This window comes from Electrona antarctica (assembly GCF_951216825.1).
Source record: "Electrona antarctica genome assembly, chromosome: 4".
In the NCBI taxonomy this organism is placed as follows: domain Eukaryota; kingdom Metazoa; phylum Chordata; class Actinopteri; order Myctophiformes; family Myctophidae; genus Electrona; species Electrona antarctica.
Window position 1 is genome coordinate 42,814,903 of NC_136809.1, and position 12,500 is coordinate 42,827,402.

Below are 12,500 nucleotides of genomic sequence, written 5' to 3' on the forward strand. Positions count from 1 at the left end.
TTTTGGGCCATCGACATGGCCAGAATACAATGGACAGATTGAAGTGTTCATTCTGTTGTTTCTAGACACCTAAGCGCTGTAGAGGCCATAACTGAAATAACTCTAGAAAATTGAATCACCAGCATAACATAATCTTTCTTTTCTTTCAACTAATGATCTGATAACTGACCAAAATGTATGATTCAATCACATAACCTGTGTTGCACAACAGTTATTATATTATTGGCTGGGTAAATAGCAACCAGTAATGTCAATAACAATGCTTTTTAATTTCTTAATTGTATAAATGTATAATGGTCTGTTAATTTTGTATCTGATTTGCAATTATTAGTACAACTATTAGTACAACTATTAGTACACTATTAGTACATTCATAAAATAAAACACTTGTGTTATTAGTTATTACATTAACAGAAGTGATTACCTAAATTTGCTCCTATATTTTAATTTGAAAATAAATAATAATAAATATCTTTTCCTCTTTTTTTCTCGTTACTTTTGTTTTGATTTTGATTTTATCTGGACATTTTTTTAAACCGTTCAGCTATAACGATGAGGCCCAAAATAGGGCGATCGAGGTGATGAAGTGGTTAATGTGTCTCTCTCTCTCTCTCTCTCCGTCCTCCAGTGGACTGCATCGATCCCAGTTGCTCGGCCCATGGCGTGTGCATCCACGGCGAGTGTCACTGTCAGCCGGGCTGGGGCGGAGCTAGCTGTGAGATCGCCAAGACCATGTGTCCGGACCAGTGCTCGGGCCACGGCACCTACAACGCCGAGAGCGGCTCCTGCACCTGTGACAAGAACTGGTCTGGGCCCGACTGCTCGCTGGGTGAGTATGGCCAAAGAGGAAAAAAAGAAAGGGGCAAAATTCTTGTCCGAACACCAAAGCCACATTTTTGGACTATCAGATATCTCAAACATAAGGGCATGTCCATGCGGTCTGCTTTTTTTGTATGTATGTATCGTGTATATAAACAAACAAAACAAACAAACAAGCCTGGAATAATGTTACACTGGTCTCATGAGCCAGACTGTGCTTCCGTCCTACAGTCTGGAGCAGCTGAAGCACTGGAAACGCAGATGTGACACCTAGCTTCTTTCCGCTAGTGTTGTGTCTTTACAGACGTGCAGATTTGGGTGACGGCAGACTGCTTGGCGAGCGCTGCACTTTGGCATGGGGGGGTCAGATCAACATATGGATTGGAAATAATTCTGTACTGGCCATATATGGAGCGTGTCTTGAGTCTACAGGGTTTGATGAGGTCAGATCAACATATGGAATGTCAGAATGGGTCAGCTCCATATATGGAGATCTATGGGTGGCAGCGGGGGTAGTGTCTTGAGTGTACAGGGTTTGATGAGGTCTGGCCATATATGGAGCGTGTCTTGAGCAGTGTTGAGCAGTAACGAGTTACTAGTAATATATATTACTGTAATATTATTACTTTCCCCAGTAACGAGTAGTATAACGAATTACTCTGCCAAAACAGTAATACTATACCATATTACCCCGCCAAAGCACGCTGCGTTACTCGTTACTAATGAGCGTCATTTGTTTGTGTTCATTATGCACTCATAACAGCTGCAGCAAGTTGTCACATGGCATGCAAAAAATAGAACAGATTAGGGCAGCAATGTCTGAAGGGACAAAACTCCTGCAAACTCTTTCCCATTTCAAAGTTCTGTATCCTCATCCAGGTGGCATGAGTCTGAAGTGACAATGTAAGCCAAGGGGATGATCAGTGTCATTACAGCTACAGTATTGTGAGTGCTAAACGTGTGAGGGCCTTATCGTTCATATCTGAAAGTGTCCAATGGTCTTGTGTAGGCCTACGGGTAACTGAAAAGTTTGTTTTTGTTAGACATGGACAATAATATAGTGAAGAAGCACGGCGAGTTGTTTCTGCTGAAAATGAGAAACATGACATGCTCCACCCCCAAACAGCAAAGACAGGGGCTGTGATATATGCCCTGTAGCAGTCCATGCCGCTGTGGAGCGTGGAGGATGTCATGTACTGCATTACTCCCTCCTCCTCATCATGACCTCGTCCAGGAGCTCAGTCTTACTTCAAGCTCTAATGGTGCGTATACAACGTGCACTAAGCATGTCCTGAGCATGTGTCCATGCCGGGGCGCGGGAGCTGACAGGGAGGGCGGAGAAAAACACATACTCTGTGTGGCCATCTGCAACAGCTTTTCTGTAAACAATCAATACATTTTAGGTGGGAAATAGACCACGAGGAGAGCACTGCAGAGCAGAACACCCACAAACACTCCGCAGTAAATACAAGATGAGGCTGGCAGGGCACTGCGTCAGGCACCCGGAACAAGAGGCAAGCAAACGGACACTTTGGGAGCCAAGCCAGGGCAAAGCCAGGAAAGGCAAGAAGCGCACCACATGCGTAGATGCACTGTGGCTTAGCTAACAACACTGTAGAGCTCAAGACCTTGATGTGAGTTGGACTTGGGAGGGCAGCAATTCAGGAGCAATTCTGATGTTTGCTAGACTACTCGCATTGCAAATAAGTGTCAAGGTGCACGGCTCAACAATATCGTGAAACCGAGAAAACTGTGAAAACAGCACGGACAAGTTGAGTACAAATACCTGTTGCAACGTGTCCGTTGTGCTCTGTCCGTGGAAAGGTCAATAAAACTATGTGAAAAGCACAGTATTGTGTGCTGGCTGTTTCATGAGAAATAGATCATATACAATGACAGCTATAGTTTACATCTTTGTTATCGATATTTTGGTGATTTCCATAGTTATATATTCAAGTTAATCATGATTGGTCAGCTGATAAAGTTGTTGGGCAAAAACTGTGTGCTATTTGGCTAGGTATTTTATATTATATATATATATATATATATATGTATATATATATATATATATATATATATATATATATATATGTATATATATATATATATATGTATATATATATATATATATATATGATCTACAAGCCCACAACGCAATGCGTTGTGAGCTTGTAGATCGTCTATTTCCAGCATGCAACTAATTGTAAAATGACTTATACTGGATCTCTTGTCCACTAATCCCTTCCTAACATTTTAGTCTAGTTTTTATTTGTTGACGAAATTGTCAGTATATTTAGTCTTAGTTTTAGTCATCATAGCTTAGTTCTTATTTAGTTTCCATTTAGTTTTCGTCAGTGGAAAAAGGTAGTCGACGAACATTTTTCGTCTTAGTTTTAGTCGACGAAATCACCACTGCTTGTCAGCTTAGTTGAGGCACATACTGTATTCTGTGATGTGGAGACGTGTCACAGAACTTTACGAGTAGGTTTGCAATTGAAAACCTTTCAAAGAGCCCTTTGTGAACACATACTTGAGTTTGCAGTCGGTTTCCTCACCACATTTACAATGTTTCATTCTGTGTTCAATTTATGCAGAAAAAGGTCTGTGGATAATATAAGATTAAGAGCCTTTCACATTCTCTTCTTTGACACTGGGCGGGAACCCCTTTCGGTGTTCTGTACAGTACAGTATTCAAAAATATATATACCGGTATATATATTGATGCTGCTATTTAAATATTTGAAGTTTTTCAGAAAACCTAGGTCAGTATTTAGAAGGCGTTTTTAGAATCGGCCTCAGTCCAAGTGGGTTATATTCCATTAACATGTCAACCATGAATTATGAAGCTATTTCAGTACGTTTATTTGTTTTATTTTTGGAGATTATCTTATCTGAACAAAATGTGTTAACATCATGAGCCTTTGTTTACTACAGAGCTTACGTTCTTTATTTATACAAAACCCAACTCAAAAACGCCCTTTGTGAAAATCTGCAGCAGGAACATATGGCATATAAGGGAAATATCCAGAAAAGCGGCGTCACTCTATTAGAGCATGGAGTTATTATTTAATAAAACACCACACATTATAATATTGTGGGAGACTCTATGAAAGTCCAGTTCCAGGCTATGAAATCACAGGAATTAAGGTTTATGATGCAATACAATCCAGTTAAGCTAGCGGGCGCCTACTCCAATACTTCCTTATTAAATGCATGGATATAAGCTGGATATATTCTGCAGACAGACTCTTGGAGAAGTTTGAGACATGCGTGCAATGAATGAAACACCAAAAAGTACACTGTTGTAGTTGTGGTAGTAGACCTGGGCTCAACATGTTTTCAACATGGAAGAGGCAATCAGTTTTATTCTAGGTGTGTAATAGTTAACCAAACTAATCGATTTAATCAATTACAATACAATTAAAATATAACCGACACTTTTGTAAGATAATCGGAAGGTTCCCGGCTCTTCTTGGCTATGTGTCGAAGTGTCACTAAATCCCTAACTCTCAATCTTTTAAATTTCAAGGACCCCCATTGGATATGATTCTTATCTCCCAGGCCCCGATCTACACTGCAACATCCTCTGTGTTAATATAACTCTTGTCTCTGACAGACAAGTGTCCATTTGATTCCTACAGTACCTCATCAATCATTTATCCAAGAACCATTGGCCTTACCTGCTCCCGATGAACAGGATGGCACCTTGCATGGTTTTCTCTGCCGTCATGTTTTGATTGACTGAATACTGTTTAAAGGTACTTTCAGACGGGCATCGATTAATGCAGACGTTGTCGTCTGGATCAACGACAGGTCTGCTCCAGGTCTGCTCATGAGGGTCTGGATCAACGACAGGTCTGCTCCAGGTCTGCTCATGAGGGTCTGGATCAACGACAGGTCTGCTCCAGGTCTGCTCATGAGGGTCTGGATCAACGACAGGTCTGCTCCAGGTCTGCTCATGAGGGTCTGGATCAACGACAGGTCTGCTCCAGGTCTGCTCATGAGGGTCTGGATCAACGACAGGTCTGCTCATGAGGGTCTGGATCAACAACAGGTCTGCTCCAGGTCTGCTCATGAGGGTCTGGATCAACGACAGGTCTGCTCATGAGGGTCGCGACAACACAAGCGTAACAAAAAAAGCTCAACACAATCCAGGGTATAATCGGTCTCGGGCGTGTGCACGAAACAATTTCACGGGACCGCGGCCACATAAATTCGCTTGCGTTGTCGCCCCTCGACTTCTGCACATAAAAAAAACAAGTCTCATTGAAAATTAATTTACTAGGCGCGTTAATCGCTGCCCATCTGAAAGGAACTTTAGTCAGAAATGTGAACAGCATGAGTTACAGTAAGAGCTTAAAACTAGAAGGTGTCTAGATGTCCTGGGGACTCCATTGTGGGCCTATGTATTCAATTCATCAACATAGCATACAAAAATAACCCATTAACACATGTCATCAACAAGTATTATGGGAAATTGAGTCCCTATTGTTTACAATGGAGAAGCTGCCGGAGGAGGAAGCTGTGCGCTGCCCGGTCTGTTGTTGTGATCGACAATACTTTTCTACACAACAACAAGCGATTACACCGTTTTAAAGTGGATTTTCATGACAATCAACTCAGCGGTCGGTGCAGTGCAGTGGCTGATTAATTTCAGTTGTGTGAAAGAATGTGAAATCCATTGTAAAGTGGCGCTGTATAGAACTGCAGCCCATTTACAATGTCAAATCACAGAGGTGTCTGTGTCGTGAATGAGCTGTGCTAAAACCATTTCCAGTTGAAACTCATACACATTCACAGTCAGCTGTGTGCTTTAACACACACTTTCACAGTCCTTTCACAGTCTGGCTTTTTTCTTTATTTTTTTACTGCACGGCACCCAAGGGGTCAGCTGTCTAGAACGCATGGTTGTCCGGATTAGGCCCAAATATGGATTTCCACATCATGGCTCCAGACTGGTAATACGAGAACTTGGATGGATGGAAATGTGGGACTTAGTAGCCAGCAGGGGCTCCCAGACTTCTGCATGATAAAAGACGTATGGCTCTGCTTTCGTCACTGCCTTACCCATTATCCCTAAACTTCTTTGCCCTTTTTTTTGTACTATTTTGAAAAAACGTTTTACAATAATTGTTCAACTAGCCGTTCTACATCGACATTCGACACGTTGTGAGCTTGTAGATCGGCTATTTGAACTATTCAAAAAAAAAAATCAAAATTAAGGGATAAGGCGAAACTCACACACACACACACACACACACACACACACACACACACACACACACACACACACACACACACACTCACACACACACACACACACACACACACACACATACACACACACACACACAATCTGCACACAGCCACTGATGGCACAGCTCAGGGACGACGCGTCATGCTGACTGTTATCTTGTTTTATATGATTACTGTCACCTGGAGTGACCCCGCGCTGTCACTGGGAGACAAAGAGCACAGTATAGCAGCGCTGCCCGGGGGGTCAGCTGCACGGTGGCCTCTTGACGGCACTGCTGCAGTCACCACACATGACCTACAGGTGTCAGAGCCATGCACCAGGCAGTTACCACCATGGAGTATTAAAAGGATAGAGACTGAACCGGAGCGACAGCCCCGCTCCCCGCTATTCATTTCAGTGGAAGTTGCTCAGTGGCGTTTTGAAGCACCCGTGAAGAACCGTCTACGTCTGCGTTTTTTCCGATTTGGACACCAAATGCGTAATTGCAAACGGGAGCTCAATGTTAAAGCCCAAATGCACAGGGTTTCCTCGTCATGACTCCACGGGTCCGCCTGCAGTCCCTCCTCTGACCAGTAGGGCCGAGTGCTTCAACATTGGAGAGCCTCACTGGGGGCTTGGTCACCACACATGACCCCACATCCGGACAGAGAGACAGGCAGAGAGAGATCATGTAACCCCTTACATAATGGTTTTACTTATCAATACTGCAACATAGAAATACTCTTGTTACACGTAAAAGTCTGGAATTCAAAATGTACTTGAGGAAAGGTACAAAAGTATTGGCATCAAAATAAAGTACCAAAAGTAGCAGAGAAACCTCTTAACTCACACATGTTTTGAGCTTGTAGATCTGATACTTTTGTTGCTTTAACAGTTTTGCACCCGACAGAGACGAAATGTATAACTTAAAGCAGCACTATGTCGTTTTGGGGTATCGTGGCCACTTTGGACACATAACATTGCAGCCAACGTCTTTAACTTCATTAAGTTGCTCTGCAAGCAGAATGTCAGCCCAGAATATCGGCCTCTGTTGCTGATAGTCTTTCTTTCTTTGTTTAGTTGTCTGGCTATACAGGTACTGATGCCAATGAAGCTTGCGTTGAATTGAATTGATTCCAAAGATATTTGAAATGATTCGAATTGGGATAGAAATGAATTGAAAGAAGATGGGAAATGGGAGAGATAGGCCGATGCACTTGGAAATGGGCATTGAGATAGGAGACGAAATGGACGTGTGTGTGTGTGTGTGCACGTGTGTGCACGCACGCACGCACGCACGCATGCACACACGCACACACGCACACATGCACGCATACACCCTGAGGCTGCCCTCACATACTGCTGAGCAAGTTATATGTCAAATCTCTCCGCTGTCTGTCTGTCTGTCTGTCTGTCTGTCTGTCTGTCTGTCTGTCTGTCTGTCTGTCTGTCTGTCTGTCTGTCTGTCTGTCTGTCTGTCTGTCTGTCTGTCTGTCTGTCTGTCTGTCTGTCTGTCTGTCTCTGTCTGTCTGTCTGTCTGTACGTCCGCACATGTGCATCCTTCTCTCTCTCTCTCTCCCTCTGTCTGTCTCTCTCTCTCCTCTCATTTTTCTGTCTCTTTCTCTGTACAAATACACATCCACAAATCCCATGAACCCAATAACCTTGCCAAAAGTGTGTGTGCGTGCGTGTCACATATGTGTTGGCTGAAATTTGGCAGGCTGACAGCTCTATTAAAGCCCACACACGGTCCAGGGCAGGCACACTAGCTGTTGTCCTGACTCGGGGTTCAATTACAGCCACACGCACACACACACACACACACACACACACACACACACACACACACACACACACACACACACACACACACACACACACACACACACACACACACACACACACACACACACACACACACACACACACACACACACAGACAGAGTTGAGTCAGGGACAAGCATTTAAATTGATTCCTGTTCATTAATTCCTCATTGCCGAAGCGGAGCCAAGTCACACTCTTTACCAAACAATTAGAATACTGAACACTGTGCTCTCTCTCTCTCTCTCTCTCTCTCTCTCTCTCTCTCTCTCTCTCTCTCTCTCTCCTCTCTCTCTCTCTCTCTCTCTCTCTCTCTCTCTAATTCAACCTCTTAAAGGGATAGTGCACTTTCAAATAAAAATGTACATAAAAAAAAGATAGAATAATCCCGCATTAGAAGGACATCCTAATGTGCATTTGTTTTTTATGTTTATTTTAGTATTTTATGTACTGTAATTCCATAATATAAGTCGCACAGCCATGTCACACAAGCGGTATCGAACACACCGCAGACCAGTGTCTGTCTGTCTGTCTGTCTGTCTGTCTGTCTGTCTGTCTGTCTGTCTGTCTGTCTGTCTGTCTGTCCGTCCGTCCATGTCATTTTTCTTTATTGTTCCACCTTGGGGAAGTGTCCCCTGTATTTAATCCATCCTTCTAAGAAGCAATGAACAGCCACGGCGGCGGCAGCGCTCAGGGACAAACTGCAGTTGTAATCTCATTGGTCAAGGCCCCTGGCAGGAGTAATGGTAAATGGTGCATTTAGATAGCGTCCTTTATCCCAAGGCGTATTAAATTCACACACCAAACGGCAGAGGAAACCTTGCAAGGCACCACTAACCTGCTCATGGGGAGCTGGGTAGTAGCCAGAGGGAAAGGTCGGGGATCGAACCGGGAACCTTCTGATTAACTCCTGATCCGTATCCCTCGGATGGAAACCAAAACTGTCCAAAACTGGTACTTTTCAGGATTCAAATTAAAAAAAAGGAAAAATTGCAGATCGTTCGATACATTCGTGTAACGCTGTAGTTTGGAGATGAGAGGTTTCTGCCCGACAATTTTACTTGCTTCCAACGTGTAGCGTAGTCACTGGTCAGTCGGCCACGGGGTGGCGCACTCACAATGTGAGCAACCAGCAGCGGGACAGGGGGTGTTCTGGTTCTCTTGGTGCCTGGAGGAGAGGCGTATTGTTTCATTAGGCTACAGTGTGACACGGTACAGTGCAGTGCAATGACTAACGCTTAGAAGAGTGAGATTACTAATAATAATAATTCACAGCTGCATTCGTGGAAATAAGGCTCTCTCTGCTATGCACGGATGGTAAACGGAAAATTACCCACCACCCATAACATATTAACCCATTTTGGCCTGACGTCGAAATAAAAAAAAGGTATTCTGAAAGAATATATTTTCAAAGATTTGTGCCTCATTTTCACGATATTTCAAAAATAGCAGACCTACAAGCTCGTAGCTTGAGCTATGAGCTATGAGCTTGTAGATCTGCTATTTTTCAATAGCTAAAGCATAACATAATGCTAACACCAAAAGGGGTTCCCGCCCAGAATGTGTTAATCAGTAATGAGAAGCCCGAATTAAACGCAAACATCTGTTAAGTTCAAGACAGCAGTACAGGCTGCTTTCTTGAACCTTACTCTCTGTGTGAGTAATGGAACCAAATGGAACCAAATGGACTCTGCATGCGCTCTCCGTTCGCCAATCCAACGGATCACACCTGGCAAGAGTATAGTCTAATCAAATATCATGGGAACAAATGACATTCATATCTTAATTCTTGGTAGGGGATGAAAGGAGGGGGAAATTATGATAAACGCTTTATTATCCACCAGTATTTGTTTTAGCGTTCATCATCTGTTCTGGCAACTGGACTTCTTCCTACTCCAAACAATTTGACTACAGACAGTATATGATCTCTGTCGGGTGCAAGCATCCTATCTCTGTTTTTCAGTGCTATAGAGCGTCGCAGTCCCGCCCCCTACCATGGACCAGGAAATGATTCTCCGTTCATTTTACTCATAGACATTTCAGAAAGTATTTATTTAAAGACGTTTACGCCGCGGACAAAGCCAACTCGAGTCGTGACAAATCATGACAACAAACACAATTTTTGGGGCTGAAAAAATAATTAGAAAGAAGAAAAAACGGCAGGTTACAACACTTTTTTGTTTGTTTTTCTTCTTTGTAATTATTTGTTTGGTCCAAAATATTGTTTGTGTTGTCATGAGTTGTCAAGACTCGAGTTGGCTTTGTCCGTGGCGTAACCGTCTTTAAATAAATACTTTTAGAAATGTCTATGGGAAAAATGCATTGGGATTCATTTCCTGGTCCATGGTAGGGGGCGGGACTGCGACGCTCTATTGAACACCCTTTATGTCTGTGTGTGTGTGTGTGCAGGGTTTTCCAAATATGTCGGTCAAACCACCTCTTTTTTGTACAGTATCTCTCTGCCTATTGTCGGTGTCGCATGACGGAAATTGTCAATGTACAACATGTTGCGAGCTTGTTGTACATCAGCTATTTTCACTATTTAGTTTAGCCTATAATGACATGCCCAAAATAAGGACACCAGGTTGAAAGCTTAGATATTGCTCTGTGAATTGTTTTGTCAATGGGATTGATTGATTGATTGATTGATTGATTGATTGATTGATTGAAAAAAAGGTTGATGGTCATATCATTTATCATCACTCTTCTCTGCTTTCCCGTCGGTACAGAGGTGTGTGCGGTGGACTGCGGCAGCCGCGGGGTGTGCTACGGAGGGGCGTGTCGGTGCGAGGACGGCTGGACGGGCAGCCTGTGCGACCAGAAGGCCTGCCACCCCATGTGCACCAAGAACGGGGTGTGCAAGGAAGGCAAGTGTGAATGCGACCAGGGATGGACCGGAGAGCACTGCAGCATTGGTGAGTTTGTGGTTGGTTTTACCTGCACGCTCGCACACAACAGGCACGCACGCACGGCTACGTACAAATACACATAATAGGTCACTTAACGGATGAATCCACAACACAAAGAAAAGAACAATGCATCACAATAAATATATAAATAAACAACATACATTACAATGTAGAGTCCTGGGGGTTGAAAAGCAGCTTTATAAAGGTGAGTTTTCAGAAGGGATTTAAAATGGGGCAGAGATTCAGCAAGCCTTATCTCCTCCAACAAGGCATGCCACAGTATCGGCGCTCTAACTTCAAAGGCACCTTCTGTTTTCAAGCAGCATTTTGGAACGGTCAACTGTGCTTTGCCCAAAGATCTGATGAGGTTGAGGGGTGGAACATCGTAAATCTGACTTGTAGGAGGGTGCAAGACCAGATATGGCCATGTAGGTGATGCATAAAATGTTAAACTCAATTCTAAAAGAAATGGGCAGCCAGTGCAAAGCAGCTAGAATGGATGTTATGCATTAAACATATGCACAGATGTCAGTGTTGGGCATCGTTACTTTAGAAAGTAACGTCGTTAGGTTACTGGATTACTGCCCATAAAAATAATCCCTTACCGTTACAAATTACCTTCTGAGAAAAGTAACAAGATAGATTATTTTCCGTTATTTTCCGTTACCCGACAATTAAAACCCATTTTTAATGCTTGCGCAAGTTGGTTACATTGTATTAGGCTACTGCCTAGTGCCTACCGTCATTGCGCCGCATTATTACGGCCCAAATTAACTCTATGGTTAAAAACGAGAATGATACACACCATGAACTGACCATAGACAATATCCCCTTTACAGCTCTCTCTTTATTAACGAATATAATTCGCCACAATCGCCAGCCTATACACGTAGGACTGGACAGAAAGGCTGTTGCACTGCGCTCCAACCAGCCAGCAGTGCGCATAATGCCCTCTCCACGGCGCGCACCGCGGCGCATTAACAACAACACCACCACCACCACCGTGGACCCACGTATGAACTACATAGTTTATAAGAAATGGCACAGCGGCCATCCTTGCAGGCAGTGACAGTAACAGAATGAGAATCCTGTAACCTGTTATTTTGGGGGGGCATTAGCCCTGAAACATGACTGTCATGAGTGACTCATGCTCGTGAAGTACGAGCGTCATGTGAACCATGGCTAGGGGGGCATCAACAACAGCCTGTTGATGATGAATGTTACTATGAAACTTAAACAATTCATTAAACTAGTACTCACCTAATGACGCAGCCACGGAGGATCTACCATGTTTAACGTAATTCCAAAGTGTTTAGCCTACATTGTTTAAGTCAAAGACGCATGCGTTTTTTTGGGCTTAAAGCATGTTGTTATTATTCCACTACCGGCACTGTCATGGCAGCTGGCTACAACCGAAACAACTTCCTCTTCCTCTTCAAAATAAAAGTTGCTTGTAACAATACTTTTATTTCTTAAGTGAACTTACAGGATGTAGTAGACGCAGGATGTATAGTAGGCTATACTATGCGCTGCGCGTTGGGGCTTGGGAAGACAAATCACACAGAAGGCAGGATAAATAGACTCCGTGGGCAGTCGGGGCTTTATTCTTTTTAAATCTTGCACACAAAATGAACAGAGACACATTATAGTAACGAGATTACTGTTTTGTAAAAGTAACTAGGTAACTAACTACTAAATTGCAAAACTAACTACT

The 12,500-nt window shown here is 43.2% G+C and overlaps 1 protein-coding gene and 1 long non-coding RNA gene across 3 annotated transcripts in view; both read left to right on the plus strand.

Moving 5' to 3' along the window:
- The window catches only part of tenm3 (teneurin transmembrane protein 3), a 411,418-nt gene that overhangs the window by 280,393 nt on the left and 118,525 nt on the right, over positions 1-12,500 (plus strand). The window contains exons 15-16 of the mRNA XM_079498542.1: positions 629-829; positions 10,607-10,792. Of these exons, the coding sequence (XP_079354668.1) occupies positions 629-829; positions 10,607-10,792 (387 nt within the window). The remainder of the gene's footprint in view (positions 1-628; positions 830-10,606; positions 10,793-12,500) is intronic.
- Positions 4,584-4,971, plus strand: LOC306921425. 2 transcript variants are annotated; one of them, XR_013789752.1, is made up of 3 exons: positions 4,584-4,758; positions 4,812-4,842; positions 4,885-4,971. It is a non-coding gene; the product is annotated as an uncharacterized lncRNA (long non-coding RNA). The 2 variants fall into 2 exon arrangements; XR_013789753.1 differs by having other exon boundaries at positions 4,641-4,674; positions 4,728-4,758; positions 4,812-4,952.